The sequence below is a fragment of the Ornithodoros turicata genome, chromosome 6, assembly GCF_037126465.1.
Source record: "Ornithodoros turicata isolate Travis chromosome 6, ASM3712646v1, whole genome shotgun sequence".
In the NCBI taxonomy this organism is placed as follows: domain Eukaryota; kingdom Metazoa; phylum Arthropoda; class Arachnida; order Ixodida; family Argasidae; genus Ornithodoros; species Ornithodoros turicata.
Genome location: NC_088206.1, coordinates 64,401,121 through 64,418,863, shown reverse-complemented (window position 1 = coordinate 64,418,863; position 17,743 = coordinate 64,401,121). Strand labels below are relative to the sequence as shown.

Here is a 17,743-nt window from a genome sequence, read left to right as displayed (position 1 = left end):
CTCTGCAGATTTTTACCACATTTTCAAAAAACATAAAAACCATAAACGCCAGGATCGAAGAGTGAAACACTTCACCTGCGATCTTGATTGGCAGTTTCCTGTTTTTGTGTTTTTTTGTAACACATATTAGTGGCTATAGAGTGAACAACAGTTTGTAACTCATCCAACTTAGCTATACTTACATCTGCCCATTCGGATACAATCCATTCTGCTTTGTCACACGTCATTGCACAGCTCTGATTGGCTGGAGGTTTGAAACGCTCGTCACAGCCCCAGCCCTCTCGCACTTCTGCTGACTCTTCGCTGAGAGACTTAATGCACTTAACTTCACGGGTCTGCATGCCGCTGTCCAGGTCACACTAGCATAGCACAGAAAAAGTTAATGGTGCAAAAGAAGTATTCACTACAATCGTGGAAGTGAAACTTAATGATATCATAAACCATAATTAGAGCCTAAAGTTTTCGGGAAATATTTTTTTCTAAATTCGGGGGCTAAAAATCGGGTAAATAAACATGGGCACTAAATTCATGCGAATTCGGGTGAAAAAACTTCCATTATGCTAAAATCGGGGAGAGATCGGGCTCAGTTATTCAAACTAACTGTAGCGGTTTGGTACAAACGGTGATGTAACTGCATTTTTCTGCCAAACAAGTAAGTTGGTGCTTTCCTATACAGACATCCCAGAGAGGGCAATTTGCCTGGTAAAAATCGGGTTTCACCCTAAAGAGGCAACCTTCAATTCGGGGTGCAATAGGGTAAAGAGAAGGGAAGAATACGGTAAAACCCTAAAACTTTAGGCTCTGACCATAATGCATAATGGCCTGCCTCGGCTGCTCCAAAATGCTCGCAAAGTAGCTCACCTATCAAAATGAAATGAAAAGCCAAGCTATAGTGAACCTCACCTCACTCCACTCACCGACTTCCCAATTGGCACAGTCGGTATCAGCACTGCAGGGACGTAGAAACTCGGGTTTGGGACCGACATCGTCCGTACATATGGAGTCGTTTGCAAAGACGACACCATTCTCCGTCACGTGGTGGCAGAACACCAAGCGGTACTGTGTTCCATTTCCACACTGAATGTCGCAACCCTCCCAGGGCCCCTCATACCACCTACGGAGGAGACAGAAAAAAGCTTTAGCCGCTGCGTTATTGAAATTTTAAGTGTCTAGAATGATTGTCCTGACTCACAAAACAACAAATCCTGCGTAAAACATTATTAATTTTCTTTTTAGACATCCATAAGAATATTTACAAATATGTATACCCAACCACGCCTCAGGGTATGCATAATTGAATTCCAAATGAACAGTAAAGACGCTTATCAGGCAGTTTAGTCGATAAGATTTCAAATGCTAGTTTTTACAACAATCAGCTCAGCAGCGTTATTCAATGTCTTAGTCAAATAGTGCTTGTAACGCATGAAACTGGATTCCAGCGAAATGCACAGTGATACCAGCTTAGTGGTGTTGAAAGCATATATGCTTTGAATTATAGCGATTCATAACACAGAGATAAGCTATTCTTGCTTCGACGCTGATAAAATAGCTTCCAAATTTAGTTTTACACTCTATTGAAGAGACTCCTCAATAGGGCAAGAGACCTGTTCTTATCCAAGCCGTCCACCGCATGTTTGAATCGGCAACTGCGTTTCACTTTAAGATAAAAAAAGATAGATGTAAAAGATAAAGAGAGCTACTCACGAAGCAGCACAAGCCACATTATTGCACGGCTCTGTTGTTTCCGGCTTCTGTTTCGGATCACAAAGCTCGTCTGAGACAACCTCAAAGGTCTGCTGACTTTCGCAGTACGCAACGCGGGTCCGTACACCTGGATGAACAAAATGCTACTGAGGTGAAAATTTTCAAGTAGCGCTTGACAGGGCACTTTCTTTGTTCCCCCTTTTTGTGAAGGAACAAATCCAGTACGTTAACGTTCTCCAAAATTAGCGGGTATTAAACGAGACTGACATACCTCCACCACAAGTTCGGGAACATGCCGCAAAATCTCCTATGTTCCACGTGTAGTTCCCGGGTAGCTGTGTTTTATCGCCAGTGGGTATGGAGTACTCGTAAACAATTCCCTGGTTTTTCTCTTGAAAGAGTAACTGAAAATAAATATGGAGTGCAGTTAAAAGTCATTGCTGGTTTGAGTCCCGTCCCTTGTACTCCCCAGACTCCAGAGTCGTTTAAGGGAGAGTTTGGCCATTAGGAGGAGCCTAACTTGAAGCGCGTCATGCGACGTCACGGCTAAGCCACCTCCCTCGCCGTGCTCTACTGTTGTCCCGTTGTCAGCCGGTCGCCGACGCCACATTGATGCTGATCGTTGTTTACGATGCAAGGAGGGAAGACACGTGCGTACATTGTCCTTCCAAAGCCCTTCGTCCTTGAACTCTTTCAGTTTGGCAACAAAGCCCCCCTTATCACAGGTGGCTGTGGGTCATAAGCCGGTTATTCCTGTAGATTGCATTCATTGCGACAACAAAGCTGACGGACAGCATCAATATGGTGCGCACCAGGTGGCTGATAAGCGGATTCTGCTTGGATTCAGGCTTTTTGGGCGGTGCAACGACGACTCTGACGTCAAAATAGGCTCCACCCACGAGGCGGCAAAAGATCAGAGAATGGCCAAACTCTCCCTATAAATGGCTCTGCCAGACTCAGGGAAATGTTGCCCTCTACTGGATTACACAAGCTCGCTCGCATTCAGTCATTACGTTCAACCGTATTAACGAGGCTGCACGTTTACTGCCACGTCCAATCAGCGTCGACAGACCTACCACAATGAGAAGTGGTTCGGTCGTGGGGCCGAGGGCGGCCAACGTCTCCGGAGTGTTGATCCCGTGAGTGTCCCTGTCGTACTGGAAGACGGTTCCAGCGAATTTCAGATTGCGGGGGTACTCTATTCTCCAGTTCCCATTGAGGTAGTAATGGCCGCTCGAGTTTCTCACGGCTGAAACGCAAAAGATACGGCAAAACGATAGTCAAACACACGTCGCAACGTGGCAGAATGCCTTACCGAGATAATTGTGCGTAGGCACTTTTTCTTCTATCCTGATATTTGTCGCGCCAACAGGAATGAGCAGAATGTCGTGGTAACCTGAAAGTGCGCAACATATATTTCTTTTTGCATGCATTCCGTCCGTGCACGGTGCACACTAACAGAACAAACCTTCCTTATCTGTTGTTGTTGTTGTTTTTATCAGCATACCATAATTTTCTGTGTATAACATGCGTGTTATATACGAAAAAAATTGGAAAAATAGGCCGTGAGTGTTATTTGTGAGTGTGTGCTAACATCGATACAATTCCACATAGGACCGCCAGTATATAGCCTTGTATAACACGCAGGGTGATGACGGGCCAAAATTTCGTTGCAATTAACGGGTGCATGTTATACACCGACAATTACGGTATTACTATCCTATTTTATCTTTATCAAGGTGCTCTAGACAAAGTATGGCCAATTTGGCACGCTGTTTGCTTCATGAACAGTTCCCACAACTTGAATTGGTTTTGGCTGGATGTGTTAGACAAATCGCTCAAGCTCTCGAGTTCATGTCGACTTGTTCGAAATGTTCATGTATGAGTTGGTTGGCTTCACATTAAGGCACAGTCACGTAAGAAATAGCACCAGTGCATCCTGGAAACTTTGCTGTTATGACATCACAGCCCGCCTCGCTGCCACGCGTGCTGCAGCCTCCTCTCACGCAGCCTTGAGAAAGGATGCATGAGTCAGAGAATTAACAGGGTCGCTTATACTCCGACGCATTAATTGATTAGGAAGGGTGAAGTCATTTCTCCACGGAGCACCATGACCAAGAGGGTATATCTTGTTAGGATTCTGGTGAATACTTCTTGTTAACTAATAAACGTTTTCTACATTGACTGTGCATGAAACAGTAAAAACAAACACTTTTCCAGTTCAGTTCCCAAATCTCTTCTTTGTGCAAATGAAGCTAAAAGCACTGAAGAGCGAGATATCGCTGGCAAGAATTAGAGGGATATAAATAATTGCTCGTTTTTTCATTGCAATGTACAACTTACCTACTTGCAAATTTTCGTCTGTAAAGACGCCTTCTATGGTTTCGCAAGATGAGCCGTCTCCACGACACTTGCGGCACTTGTCTTCCTTTGCATCTGAGCCCAGCATGTGGTCGCATCCCACAGGCTATATGCACACAGAATACGTATTTCAAATTATTGTTAATTTTCCCACAATGTTATGGACAGTAAACCAGCCCAAGGCCAAGATTAATCAGCAATGCCAACTAAGGACTGCTTACCCCAAGCAGCACAACATCTTGGCCCAATATTGAACCAAGATTGGACCAATATTGGACCAATCTTGGATCAATATTGGACCAATATGAATTGAATTGAATTTATTCAAGATATGCGAATGTAATTACACAAGTGATGGCCTAAAAGCAGCAAGACTGCTGCTTGACGAGGGCACACCCTCACAATATTGGGCCGGCATTGCCAATATTGGTCCAAGATTGGGCCAAGATGTTGTGCTCGTTGGAACATGTTAACCAAATAAGCCTTTAATGAATTTATTAACTTAATAATAAGTGAGTACACGTTACTACACAACTCTTAGAACTGATTTATGCAGAGTTTATGCAAACTGTGGAGGAGAAATGGACAATGTGTTCAGCCGGATAATTTGAATCAAGGGTTAATGTGTTTAGGAGACCATCTTTTTATACAAGATGCCCAACCATCAAAGTAGTCTCAATTCTCTCACCATACACGCCCCTTCAACGCACACATCGAGACTACCATCGTCGTAGCAACGTGTGCCGTCAATCGCTCTTTCGGAATGTTGGTAGAAGAACCTCTCCTGTCGAGGCTTGCAGTAGAGCTTGCATGTCTCCTCGACTGGTGACAAAATGGTGCATGTCGCGCGTGAGCACACAAAACAGGCTATGTTTTGTAACATTATGTACCTTTATAATATGGCACCCAGCTGTAATGTTTACCGCCAAAGGCAACGCTGTTGAACCGGGCACATTGCTCTTCTCTGAAGTCCTTTGCATCAAAGGGACATTCCTGAAGAAAGGCAGGATTTTAGTTACACCTACCATGTGATACAGCGGAGAGATCAGCGCCAAAAGTTGACAATACCCACTGATCGACTATAGCAACATCGCGTGGATGTGATAGATTTTGTATACTTAAATGCCGACACCAGTGATGGTACAACACATAACATAACACGGCACACAACATTAGGTACCAAGAGCTGTGAATATTTCATGTACTCGCTGCGGGTTATCTTATCGAGGCTGCGATAGGGACTAAAAGAAGTACCCGCTGTGTCTAAATTGCCCTCCAAACAATTTGAATTAATCTGAGATTTTAAAAAAAGCATAGAAGAGTAACTGCACTTGAACACACATTTCTAATTAGGCAAGAATCACACACAAATTAAAAGGCAGAAAAGTTTGCAAACATCTCATACGCAGCTCAGGTCTACTAGAACCGTGTTTTACGAAGGGGTATTACATTTGTAACTTTTCTTTTCTGAGCATAAAAGTAATTGTGCAGACACACAAGGTGACAGAAATGGAAGAGACCTCCTTTATTACACCGATGTGCTAGAAAAGCTGTCACGAAACAGTCGTGAGAAATTCCAGTCACAAAAACAAACAGGGTTCGCTAGCCTTCAGCTCTTATGCACTTTTCACAAAGCCTTTCCACGAGAGGCAGTTAAAAAAGGATGCTAAAACGTGTAAACCCATCCCCATCACTTCTTCCCCTTCTTTCTCTTTTTTGTCCTCCCTTTGCCGATACCGCTGTCGTACTCCGACACCTCCACCATTTTCTGCCTCCGCTGTTTTGGCTGCAGCATAGCCTTCTCTTTGTGACTACCATGAATTGGGGCCGACCTGTCCGCTCCGAGTACTTTCGGAGCCTCTCTCAAACAGTATGCCTTCGCCAAGTGGCCCAAGTGCAGCTGCTTGAACAGCACAACTTCTCTCATTGCCTTTGGATACGAAGCGTACGACCTGACGTGGCTCAGGTATCCCTTCTTCGCCATGCCCAACAGGTCCTTGTCGGTGTTCACTTCATGCTCAAAAATTAACTGCAATGCAGTCACGTAGTCTTCCATTGATCTGAGCTTGGCTCCCTTTTCGGTCCTTGCGTCTAATATCTGCTGCTTTATGGCGAAGACGCCCTTTAGAACGTCCGACACGTCCATCTTCTTCAGGGCTATGTGACGGTCTGCCAGGACCTGCAGGAAACGTGTTTCTGACGGCAGAAGCATCATGACGACTTTCCCTTCTGCGCCGATACGTGCGGTCCGACCGGCACGGTGGACGTAGTCTTCCGCCCGCAGGGGAACGCAGCACTGCACGATGAGGTCCACCTGCGGCACGTCCAGGCCCCTCGATGCGACGTCCGTCGTGAACAGCACGCCAGTGCTGGCCTCTCTGAATTTCTTGAACACTTCTGCACGGTCGTGTTGCGACATTTCGCCGTGGAGTTTAAAAAAATTGATGCGACGACCCGTGTCCTCAAACATTGATCCGAGAACAGCCGAAAACGCGGATTGCTCAAAGTCGACTACGTCCTGCGTCGCCATGAAGACGATTATTTTGCTCCTCTTCTGAGCATCTGCTACGCAGGCTTCAAGCACGAGACATGCTAAAGTCATCAGCGACAGTTTTATAGGGACTTGTACGTAAAATTGGCTCAGACCGGGCGGCAGGACTAGTTCTTCCAACTCCGCAGCACCGGCTTCGACGGCGACGTCCAAGGTGACCGGGTCGTTGAGTGCAAGTCCAGCGAGCCTTTCGACGCCCTTCGACAAAGTTGCGGATAAAAGCACGGACGTGCTGCACACTGTTGCTTTCTGTTCTTTCCAGACTGTCAGAATCTTGGCTACGGATTCTTCGAAGCCAAGTTCCAGCAGTCGGTCTGCCTCGTCGATAGCCAACCAGGTGGCGTTGCGAAGCGTGAATGATTCCGTGTGTTCCAGATGATCTATGAACCTGCCGGGCGTGCCTATAACGATATTCAATCCTTTGCGTATACGAGCTTTTTCAGATTTCTTCTTTTCGCCGCCCATAAGTACGCCCGGTACAATCCATGTGCATGCCTTCGTGAGTTTCTCAAAGCATTCGTACGTCTGCAACGCGAGCTCTCTCGTGGGTACGATGACGACGGCGTAGATGCCTTCATTCCGTGATAGTTTAGGTCGAACTTCTTGCAAACGTTGAACTATGGGTATAGCGTATGCGAGTGTCTTGCCGGACCCGGTGTGAGATTTCACCAACGCGTCTTTGCCTCTTAAAAGAACTGGTATGGTTAGTTTCTGAATTTCCGTAGCTGTGGTGATGCCAAAACGGTCTGCCAGGCAGGAAACGATGTGAGGGTGAATGTCGAATTCTGTGAACTGCGACGACGAGAAAACAGGTTCATTCTTCGTATCAGTCACTTCAACGTCCACGTCTGGTAGATATGTATCGTGATCGAACAGTGACGAAAACTTTTCTTTCTTGCGCGGAGGACCGTCGAGCTGGTCCCGTCTCCTAGAATCGTCTGCATCATAAAATTCGCGTTGACGCTTTTTGATCGGAGGTTTTTCAGTAGTACGATGGTCAGCTGACGTGGATTGTTTCTGCTCACTCTTTGCAGGTCCAGCTTTTTGCACCTTGCTTCCCTTGTCGTTTGGAACAACGCTCGTATTTATGTTCAACACGAGGTTTGGAGTGTCCGTATCAGCATTCATTGCAGTGTGCGCAGGTTACCACACAGACGAGATACGTTCCGTAGACAGGCGGATCACTTGTGTCAGCCAAATAAGAAACTACGATCCTTCACATTGGTTTTGTCTCCGTTGGCACAGTAAATATTAAGCGCGAGTAACGAACACATTTCTGAAACGTCCGCCAAAGTAACTAGCCACACGACGCACACGAGGCTTAGCCGGAAGCAGAAGTGAGAGCCTTGCAGATTGTCTCATAGATGGCGGAAATATCGCATCCGTTTCGTGGGGCTCATGGCGCTGCGAAGCGGCGCAAATACGAAACGCGGATTTATCATTCGAGTCTAAGCCGCACAATCACCTCTCTTTCCGCTGTGCTTCCGCTGTTCCGCTGCATGCAATTGCATGGATTGGTTGTAATATTGAAGTTACAGTTAGCAGTTGAAGTTAGAATGTTGAAAAGACACGTCAAGCTACATAACGTACTTTTTTTTTTAGCAGCCTGGAGTCTGTTGTTTCCGCCCGTAATTTATGTGAGCTAAAATGAAATCCAATGAAAGTTTGAAGTCTTGGCAAAATTTGAACACACCACTATACTATCACCGCGCCGTTACGTACTCCAAGACAAAGCTTGGCCCGTACGCCAACTACGACGGAACGCTTTCGTGTTTCCACAGACAAGTTTCGCAGGCTGTCTATATACAGATACAGGTCCGGTAACAATATCACGTCTGTCGATAGGGAGCACTGGAACAACATAACGAGGACCACCCACGACACGCTCATCGCTTACGTCAGGGTCATGTCCTTCAGATGCAAAGCAGACGCTTCCTTATACGCCTGTTAGTACTGTGTTAGTATTCAATCTCACGCCCAGCACAAAAAATACTATTACCTTGATGACATCATTTCCGTGCAATGAGACGGTATACATTCTGTCCGCTCCTTTGTTATGCTACTTGCATCACATCCCCGCAAAGGAAGAAAGCGAGCGAACTAAACAAACTGCTCCGTCTGCCTTTTCTGTCTCACTTTACCGCTCTTACGCATATTTGCGTCTGGCACACAAATTACCCTGTCACTTTCGCTTTGACCTGCCTCAGCTTCTCGCGCAGAAGGGCGTCAGCAGACGGAACACCCGCGGGGTGGCAGCACCTGCCACACGCATTAGCCACCAGACGACGCGCTTTGACGAGCAGACGACGATGTGTGAAAATATGCAAAAGCATTTTATACGCTACAAATTTTTTTTATTTGTGTTCTTTCTTGATATTCTTTAGTCCCTCGTCTTGCTGTAACACTGTTGCAAAGTAATAAAGAAGTAAAAAAAATTGGTTTTCCAGTTACGCGAGAGTGAGAAATGACCGGCAGCCCCACACGCTTTTCGGCGCAGACGACCTATGATTATCTACGCCGGTGAGAGGTGTCAGGCTGTCTGCTTCGCGGTGGGCTGTTATGGTTTCACTGGAATTCATATCCGCGCCGCTGAATGACCGGCATCGCGTGATCTCATGGAATGTGACCGATAAGAAGAAACAAAAATGCTCACCTCGATGTTGCAGGAGAAGTACCTCTTCGACGGGCCGACGCAACTGTGCGTACCATCCGCCCTGGAAAGTATGGCGGATATTTCCTTTATCTTTGACGAGACGCTCCCTTCTCTCGGAATGCACCAAATTAAGCGCTTATTATGCAGCACACGCAGATAAGGTAATTTATAAGCAGGGTGAGTACGGTACTTTCTAAATGAAAATGGTACGAATCAGGGTCATTATCAGCACCCTCATCATCACGATCGTCATCTTCGAGATGCTAGCATATGAGTTCCTCGGAACTGGCACAACACTTTAGGCCACAAAGCACACCGTTCGACCTCTTTTACTGTCACCATTTCATACATAACGATATGTAGAACAAGCCTTAGATCGTGCCACAACTTCACAGCGTCAACCCTCTTCAAACTATAGCACATAAAGAATGTTAGACCCAGAGGCTTGCCCCACACTTCGAGGCATAGAGGAATCCATCATTTCGCAATCTTTATCAAGATCAAATATGTTTGCGTATTATATTTGCACGCCTCTTATCTCTGCAAGAGCATCGTGTACCACAGCCCAGTGGGATAAAAAAAAAACAAAAAAACTTGAACTTGACACGGAGGGGGGCTTTCAATACATACATCGAGACCGCATGCGGTGGAAAGTTCGTCAACCTTGGTGTTCTCATACTCAGATGAGATTTGGAAGGGGCAAGAGGGGTGCGAAATTCAAGGAGCGAAGAGCGATGTATCGCGACAGGTTCAAGCCCACCCCCACCCCCTTCACGAGGGGCCCCACGCAACACACGACTCCCCACACATGCACGCTATTCTGTCACGTGACACGAGCGACGCTTACTTTCACCTTCGCTGTTATGTGAAAGCCTCCTACGGTGGCTGTTACGAGAATGGACGGGAAAGACAGTAATGAACTGTATTTGCGGAGGAAAAAGTTGGTCACATGGAATAGGATAGGCAGTACGTACAATGGATAATGGCTATTTTCAGCGTGGAAAAAAATAAAAAAATCCGTGCCGACGAAATGCTTGAACGCTGATGCCACAGCGGGACAAGAACTGTAAACTGTACAAAAAGACTTTCAATGATGGCATATTACCAGAGCAGTCCCAAGGCGAGCTCCAGCCTGAAGCAGGATAAACGTAAAGTCCCCCCCCCCCCCCCGCGCCCCCATGAACGATGTATGAAATTTAACAACAAGAAGAAAGATGATGGCAATTGATGTTCTGAAGCTGGAACACAGAATAAGGGACAACAACACAGAAAGGCTCAAGCATCACCGGCACATACGAAATTAAAAAATAATATTGACTCAAGCTTTATTGTCCAACTTATATAATTCCTGAGCCCTGCGCAATCTGAAGCACACAGGCACCCGTCGTGTGATGTTGCGTATACAACAAAGTTGTATACGCCTCCTCAACTCCCTCAACGTAGTACTCCTCAACGGAGCTCGAGTAGAAAAGTCGCAGGAATACGCGTCATGATGAGCGCGACTCCTCTTTCGGATGGGGAGCGGCATTTTTAAAAAAAATTTTACGTTATTTCCAAATGAAGTCGACGTACTGCAGCTCGAATTGTATGCGGTCGTTCGCAAATAGCTTTTAAAGTTCCGACAGCCAATGACCCGTAGGATATCCTTCCGGCGACCGTGATGGTCAACAGGTGGTGGAAATGTGGGCCATGGTCGTCGGTCACTGTGGCAATAAGGTAATAGACTGAAAAAAAAATCAATAAACAGGACATATTCTTACTTGACGTCATCGCAAGTCCTGGCCTGAAAGGAGACTCCACCTCCACAAGACCTGGAGCACTCGCTGGCCAATGTCCAATCACTCCATGGCCCGGATTCCCCCTGGATCGGTTCAAGACCCAAGGAGATGTTCTGAGGGAAGTGGTACTGCCGCCGCTGTCGTCCAGGCCTGACCTGCTGGTGCCGGTGCCTGTGATGCCGACCCTAGACACACGGGTCAAACTCAGTCTCCTTTAGGAACACAGATTACGTGCGGTTCTTCAAAGCGTAACCGTTTATGTCAGTCTCTCTCTATACTGACCGAGAGATGTATAAAAACCTCCACAAAGCGAACGATAATTTTGATAAATCTTGCGGTAGACAGATAAGGGCTTGCCCTCTCGGTCCTGTTTCCTATGTACGAATTCTTTATTGTAATGAATAAAAAAAAACAAAGAAAGGGTATGCGGAAGGTAGAAGACACAGGGTCGAAGTGCTAGGGGAAACGACAAGGCAGAAACTAATATCCGACGCCTTGATAATATACTTTAAAAAACTTTCGAAAAAAGGATAGGTAAATTTTAGAAATAAGGGTGTTGCTACTGATTCCTCCGTTGTACAAAAAAGACGTGGAGGAAAATTGGGCCCGCGTCTGTTTCGCACGATTACTTAGCTAAACAGGCCGCAAAAGAAAACACGAACACACCGCTAATCCCCATCCCCCCCTTCAAAAATAAATAAATAAATAAAATAAAATAAACACGACTACCAGCGACGAGAAACTACTATCGTCTTCCATTACTCAATTTTTTGACAACCGAATCTCTCTAACGAGCGAACAAACATTATCTACATAATCTTCCTGACCGCTAGTCGCCGCAGAGGAAGCATCCATCAAGAAACGGCAGGTAACAATGCTGCATAAACAAAGAGCGGTGACCCAGTGCTGTAGTACAGCGGGGATATGACTCGCGAAACGTAATAAATAGCAATCGCCGGAACCATTTTGTACGTATATACATTCTCATTTTGCCACGGGCCTTTCTGAGGCATATATCCATGGCAATGCACGGTGCCCATCATTAGGTGCATCCCACATCATATACGGCTCCGGCATTGGCTAAGTACGGTGGCCATCATGATCCACTACCATTTAAGAACGCATCACCGCTTCAAACAGTGACCGCTGCCGAAAAAGGCGCACCGCAGGTTTCTTCTCTCACCTTCTGTTCTTCTTTGCGAACGGCTGTATACATCCCTACAGTGTTCGGAGAAGGCAAAGAAAAAACAATATATATAAAAAAAAAAGACAGATCCCGACGAGAAAATATACACGTTCTCCTTCGCCCGTGGAGAAATAAATAAAGAAAGAAAGATAAAAAGAAGTTGCGGTATTTGAGGCATTCCACTTCTCCCCGTGTTACGCCAACCAACGTGAATATTACTCCTGTTGGCGAGAGAGAGAGAGAGAGAGAGGCAAAGAGAACAACAGACGTCTCTGTACGTCCCATCCCTCCCTCCCACACCCCCCGAGAACCTCAGCACCACAGAGCGCATGCAGTATTTTTGCTGTGAGAACATACATGTATAGGCGTCGTTGAAGAAGGTAGAAAACAATAAACCGCGTGTTTGTGCACGGGGCATTTTTGCGGATGTAGGTCCGAGGGGAGGTGTATATTTTAGTCTCGCGGCGAATCATGCGTCATTTATTTATATTTATTGGTTTTGGGTGTCCGCGGCGAACGCACAGGAGATTTTGATTTCGTACGTGGGTCATCGACGTTGGGAGTTTTGTTTTTTTTACTTTTTTTTATAGACTCACAAAACATAGCTTTGGATTCTCTAACAGTGGATGACGTCGTCGAGCGCTAATAGGACTTTAGCGTCTGTCGCCTAGCAACATCGCCGCGCACCTTCCCGGTCTCCGCTCTCCGTCTCACGTTGGAAGACTCCGAGAATGCGCCTGCAATAACGTTGAGAAAATTCCCCAGTGGTGTCCTCAGTATAGCTTCGATAGCGCTTCGGGCACGCGCGCTACAGTCCTCAACGCTGCTTGTGCGAAGTTACTGAGGAATTTCCTCAAGGTCGTCCTGATCCGCACACTCTAAAATATCCTCAACTCCTTCGGAGGGCCCGTAAGAGGATGAGTGAGGGTGATCATCGGATGGATCTCATGGATCTCTCACAACTGCTCGCTACGCAGCTCCTACGTCACACTGTGCCTCTGACGTCACAGCAGCAAAATGGGACTTTGTTTTCAAGGTTACGTCGCTCCGTGCGGGGCTGTTCCAGGGGACTTTTTGTAAATTCGAATTGCGCAGTCATAAGGCAAGGCTCGGAGAAAATATTTTGCATGGTTCTTCCTGATAGGATAATTGATTAATTAGGCAGGGTTCCGAGCAATTCTAAATGCCATTCCACTGCTCCTTTAATAGTCACTCATCAAATTTCATTCGTGTTGCGTGATTGTCCCGTCGTCAGTATGACGTCTTCCGCGCCCTCCACCCTATTGGTGCTATCTTACAGAACGATTCCCTAGACCAGAGGCCCTGAAGTCGGCCCAGGAGGCACGGTAAGGGCCCTTTCCCCATCTATTATTCCTGCTGCCTTTTGTCCCCCTGTCCAGGGCTGTACAGCGCTCCTAGCTGCAGTTGCTTCGTGGTGCGAACGTTGTCCAGGGTTAAGTTCATCGAATAGGTGGAACTTTAACCCGAGCTCAACTTAAGAACGGCAAGAAATGTAGTCCGTCAGCCGTAACAAAGTTAATCCGCCGGCGAAATTTTTCTAGAGTTCCGCCTATCGGGCTTCACTCGCCGCACTACTCGTCGCGACGCAGAGTGGTGCGACTAATTAACAAGCGAAGGGCGGGGCTCAAACGTCCTTAGGATGGGTCCTTCCTGGGGTCCTTCTGTGTCCTTAGGATGATTCTTTTTAAATACCGCGCGAGCGCCGCGCAGCAACCGTAACTACAAGCGGCGTCCAGATGTGGACACATGGTGACGCAGGAAGGAGTGTGGGACAGGGGGAACTGCGCCGACATTCGTCCGGAAATTCTGCCGGAAAAACCATGGAAAACCTCAGAGAGCACAGCCGGTAACGGGATTCGAACCCGCTTCACATCAGAGTCATGGCGGGGGAGGCGATCATCCTAACCACTACGCCACGCGAGCTAGTCGCTATAAACCTCACCGGGTAACCATAGGGTAATCAACACGCATATAAATTGCATAACACCAAAATAACACGCATCCAAATTCATTTCTTCGCTTTGCTAAACAAGTCCAAGACGAAAAAGAATGCGTGGAACCTAGTGATGCAAAACTATACTATCAATAGTAAGAAAACTGTCGATGGCACTTTCGATAGTAATATCGAAAGTACACTAACGGAAAACTATCGGGAAGCAGATGAATATAGAAAGAGAAAATGCCTCGCTCCTACAGGTTTTACTCAGAGCAGCTTTCCCTCCGACGCTGACCCTTATAGCTTCTCATGGAGCTCAAAACACCGCAAGGTCACGTGATACTATGCACTGGATTGACTGTCATTGCAGTCTCATGAGTGCGTGCGGTACGATTTTACGACGAGCATCTTCTTTCGCTGCTTGCAGTGCATCATTCATACATTCAAACGGATAGAACTTGTGTTGCACGTGATCTGTTTTCGTTGTCATCGTGCCAGCACAAAAACGAAGACGGGAACGAAAGCATCCATAATGACAACCAAATCTAGCTATCGATAGTAAAGAAAAACGAAATAACAGTACTACCGATAGTCAATTCTCGTAAAACAATCTACAGTTTTTCAACACTAGCGATAGTCGACTCATAGTCGATTTATCGATAGTTTTGCATCACTAGTGGAATCGAGCATATATACCCGAGAAGAGGTCAACCGCTTGGAAACGTTTACGTAAGCCACCTGTGTAACCGAATCTACGGAAGACGTTAGTGACACCCCGCTATCTAGCAACCCGGAAGGGCGGGAGGCTCCGTACAAGGTTCTTCAAAACTGAATACATAGTTCAGACGCGGTTGGGAGTGATAGCTTTCACGAAACCGGACGAATTTTTGTGACTTTGATGTGGTTCGCCTGTTTATCGTCCGCTTTTCCATTTCCGCTCAAGTTGTATATATACGTGGGCCTGGCACAATTTGGTATCGGTACCTCTTCAGTGCGCGGAAGCCATAAATTCAATTCGGGATTACGTCCGAAGTGTCTAGCAAAATTTCGACGTGGCTGTGGGCTCAAGATTAAATCACTCTCACGGAGATAGTACTGGGATAATTGCTGAATATCGTGTAGCGGTAAGCGGAGAACTCGGAATTAATTTAATTAATTTGACGCGAGGCTAGACGAGAGAGATTCGGGCTGTACTTTGTTTTGAGTGTCGCCACAGCGGAGAAGCGGAGCTCGCGTAAGTACGTTGTCGCGAACGGAAGCAATATTTCCGTGGCTTTTCTCGTCAATGGCGGGTATTCATTGACCAAACCTGCCCAAAATTCCGGAAGTGGTTATCGCGGAAACTGGAACCTCAAACTTCATTCTGAACTCAGGTCCATGTACTGCTCTTCGTCTGCTGTACTAAAGCCCCCTCGGAACATGTCGCCACCCCCCTGAAGGTCGCGACCCACAGTTTGGGAACCATGCACTGGCGTATGGTACGTGTCGCGTGGCAGAGTACATGCACTCTAAGGGAAAAAAAGGAGTACTTTTACTCCTTTTGGGGACTAAATGCATTGCCACAAAAAATAGTCCCCTTCGGGAGTAAATGCACGGGAGTAAATGAATGTCACAGAGTGGAGACTGCATTTCACGCGCTGTTGTAAGAGTCCCAGGTACATAATTCGTGTCCATGCATGAAAATACTTTGAACCAAACCGTCAACCGTGATATAGCGAGTTATATAAAATCTTGCGCCATACATAGGGCACAATTTGCGAAGAAAGATGCGCTAACTGTTTCTTACTCTGTGTGGCTGGAAAATTGCTACGTTGGCTGAGTTATACAGCCTTATGCCATCAAATTGACCAATGGCACATATTTACGTAGACTGTTGCATTCAGGAGACCATTCGCGAAATTGAGTGACAATTTGCAGTCCTGGGGAGCAAATCCCGGGACTAAATATCGGGTTAAGGGACTAAAATGGGGAGTAATTGCAATCTAGGGGAGTAGAAGCTGCAATTACTCCCCGTTTTACTCCTTTTTTTCTTAGAGTGTGGAGGCAGTGGCGTATCCAGGTGGGGTGTTGAAAACCCCCCGAAATCCTACCTTTGGTAGTGCATTTGGGAGAGGGTAACAAGGACAAAATTCTCCTCCCCATGTAAAGTCCCCATTGAACCCCCCCTTCTCCCCCCCCCCCCCCGCGAGATATTTTTCTGGCTACAAAACTGCATGGAGGTTCTACCCAGACTTCTTGCTCCCACCTTGCACCTTCCATGAGAAGTTCCGGCTGGGGGGGTGGGTAAGACGAAAAGGGAGAGGAGGATGGGCACAGGAATTGGGGAGGAAAGTATATATATATAGAGAGAGAAATATAGGAGAGACAATGGCGGAGGGCGAACGGAGAGGAAGCATATACTGTTTGTTCCGTTTGGACTGATCAAAGTTATACGAGGGGCTCACGGAATTTCCCTTCCGGTAAAGGCACGCGAAACGCAGTGTCTTTGTTGTTCCTTAATGGTTCCCAGACTTGGTACGCCATCGCTCGAAAGGCAGAGCATGAGAGTGAGCAGCACAATGAGCAGCGTTTCACTTTTGCAGAACCAGTTAGTCTGTATCCGTAATGGTCAGGCGTGGTGCCCATGCGTTCAACAGAAAGAAGAAAAGCAGAAAGTCAAGCCAACCCAAGCCAACTTACGAGTTTTCTGGCGTTCGCCGCGGTGACTGTGACGACGAAGAATATCGCCAAGAAAAGAAGGGTGGATCCCCTGAAAAAAAAAAGCAATACATTCAATCAATTAATCCATTTATATCGAGGGCATTTTGATCACTTTCGATATTTGTCTTTTTCGAGGTCACAAAATGATGCCGACAGAGACCTAGAAGTATCAGCGATAGAATTTAAGCCCACGAGGATTAACAGCATGCAAAAACATAACACTGATAAGGCAGAAGAAAGATAAATTATGCAAAACCCCCGATAATCTTCACCCCAAAGACACAAAGTACCCCGAGTCACATATGAACGACGAAAAATGATCATAAATTACGCAGGAAACAAATCCCATGATGGTCGTGTACAATTTGATACCCTTGAGAAGGAGCTTCATACGACCAAAAGGAATTCCCCAGAAAAAACATAATCCAAAAGCACGCAATCCGAAAACCGCAATACCATGGCATTCTATCTCTTAAGATTTCAGCTGCCAGTTGGAGCTGCTTCAAAGACTAAAGCGCCGCCAAAAAAGTTGATTCTAAATACAGATAAATAAAGAGATAAAAATAAGTCTCGTTAACAAAAATGACACCTATAGACAAGACGGCGAATACGAATATATGTATATAAAAAAAAAAGTAACTAAGCACAAGAGAAGAAAAAGCAGATTTAAAAAGAAAACTGTAAATGCCGCTTATCACGCAGAGCCTCAAAGGTGAAAAAGGTGAAATTCTTCCTTTCAGAAGCCGTTCGGAACCAGTCGAAGAAAGTCGGATGGAATATATATGGCAGACAAACTCCAAGTAGGTCAGCGTGATTTTTGATGGCAGTCGCTTGTTATGCTTCATTTCGTATG

General features: G+C 46.2%; 2 protein-coding genes across 4 annotated transcripts in view; both read right to left on the bottom strand.

Moving 5' to 3' along the window:
• LOC135397039 (papilin-like) overlaps positions 1 to 17,743 on the bottom strand; it is an 85,020-nt gene that overhangs the window by 32,018 nt on the left and 35,259 nt on the right. For all 3 annotated transcript variants that reach the window (XM_064628368.1, XM_064628367.1, XM_064628366.1), the window contains exons 2-13: positions 16,870 to 16,939; positions 11,030 to 11,232; positions 9,270 to 9,330; positions 4,956 to 5,058; positions 4,754 to 4,887; positions 4,048 to 4,171; positions 3,020 to 3,100; positions 2,781 to 2,953; positions 1,976 to 2,108; positions 1,705 to 1,831; positions 904 to 1,114; positions 183 to 359 (exon numbers count right to left, since the gene is read on the bottom strand). In XM_064628368.1, the coding sequence (XP_064484438.1) occupies positions 183 to 359; positions 904 to 1,114; positions 1,705 to 1,831; positions 1,976 to 2,108; positions 2,781 to 2,953; positions 3,020 to 3,100; positions 4,048 to 4,171; positions 4,754 to 4,887; positions 4,956 to 5,058; positions 9,270 to 9,330; positions 11,030 to 11,232; positions 16,870 to 16,939 (1,597 nt within the window). The remainder of the gene's footprint in view (positions 1 to 182; positions 360 to 903; positions 1,115 to 1,704; positions 1,832 to 1,975; positions 2,109 to 2,780; positions 2,954 to 3,019; positions 3,101 to 4,047; positions 4,172 to 4,753; positions 4,888 to 4,955; positions 5,059 to 9,269; positions 9,331 to 11,029; positions 11,233 to 16,869; positions 16,940 to 17,743) is intronic.
• LOC135397042 (probable ATP-dependent RNA helicase DDX31) lies at positions 5,567 to 7,961 on the bottom strand. Its single transcript, XM_064628371.1, has one exon. The coding sequence runs from the start codon at positions 7,742 to 7,744 to the stop codon at positions 5,756 to 5,758; it is 1,989 nt and encodes a 662-aa protein (XP_064484441.1). The 5' UTR covers positions 7,745 to 7,961; the 3' UTR covers positions 5,567 to 5,755.

Coding starts and splice junctions, on each gene's coding strand:
- LOC135397042 (XM_064628371.1), bottom strand. CDS start 7,744: ATGAATGCTGATACGGACACTCCAAACCTCGTGTTGAACATAAATACG.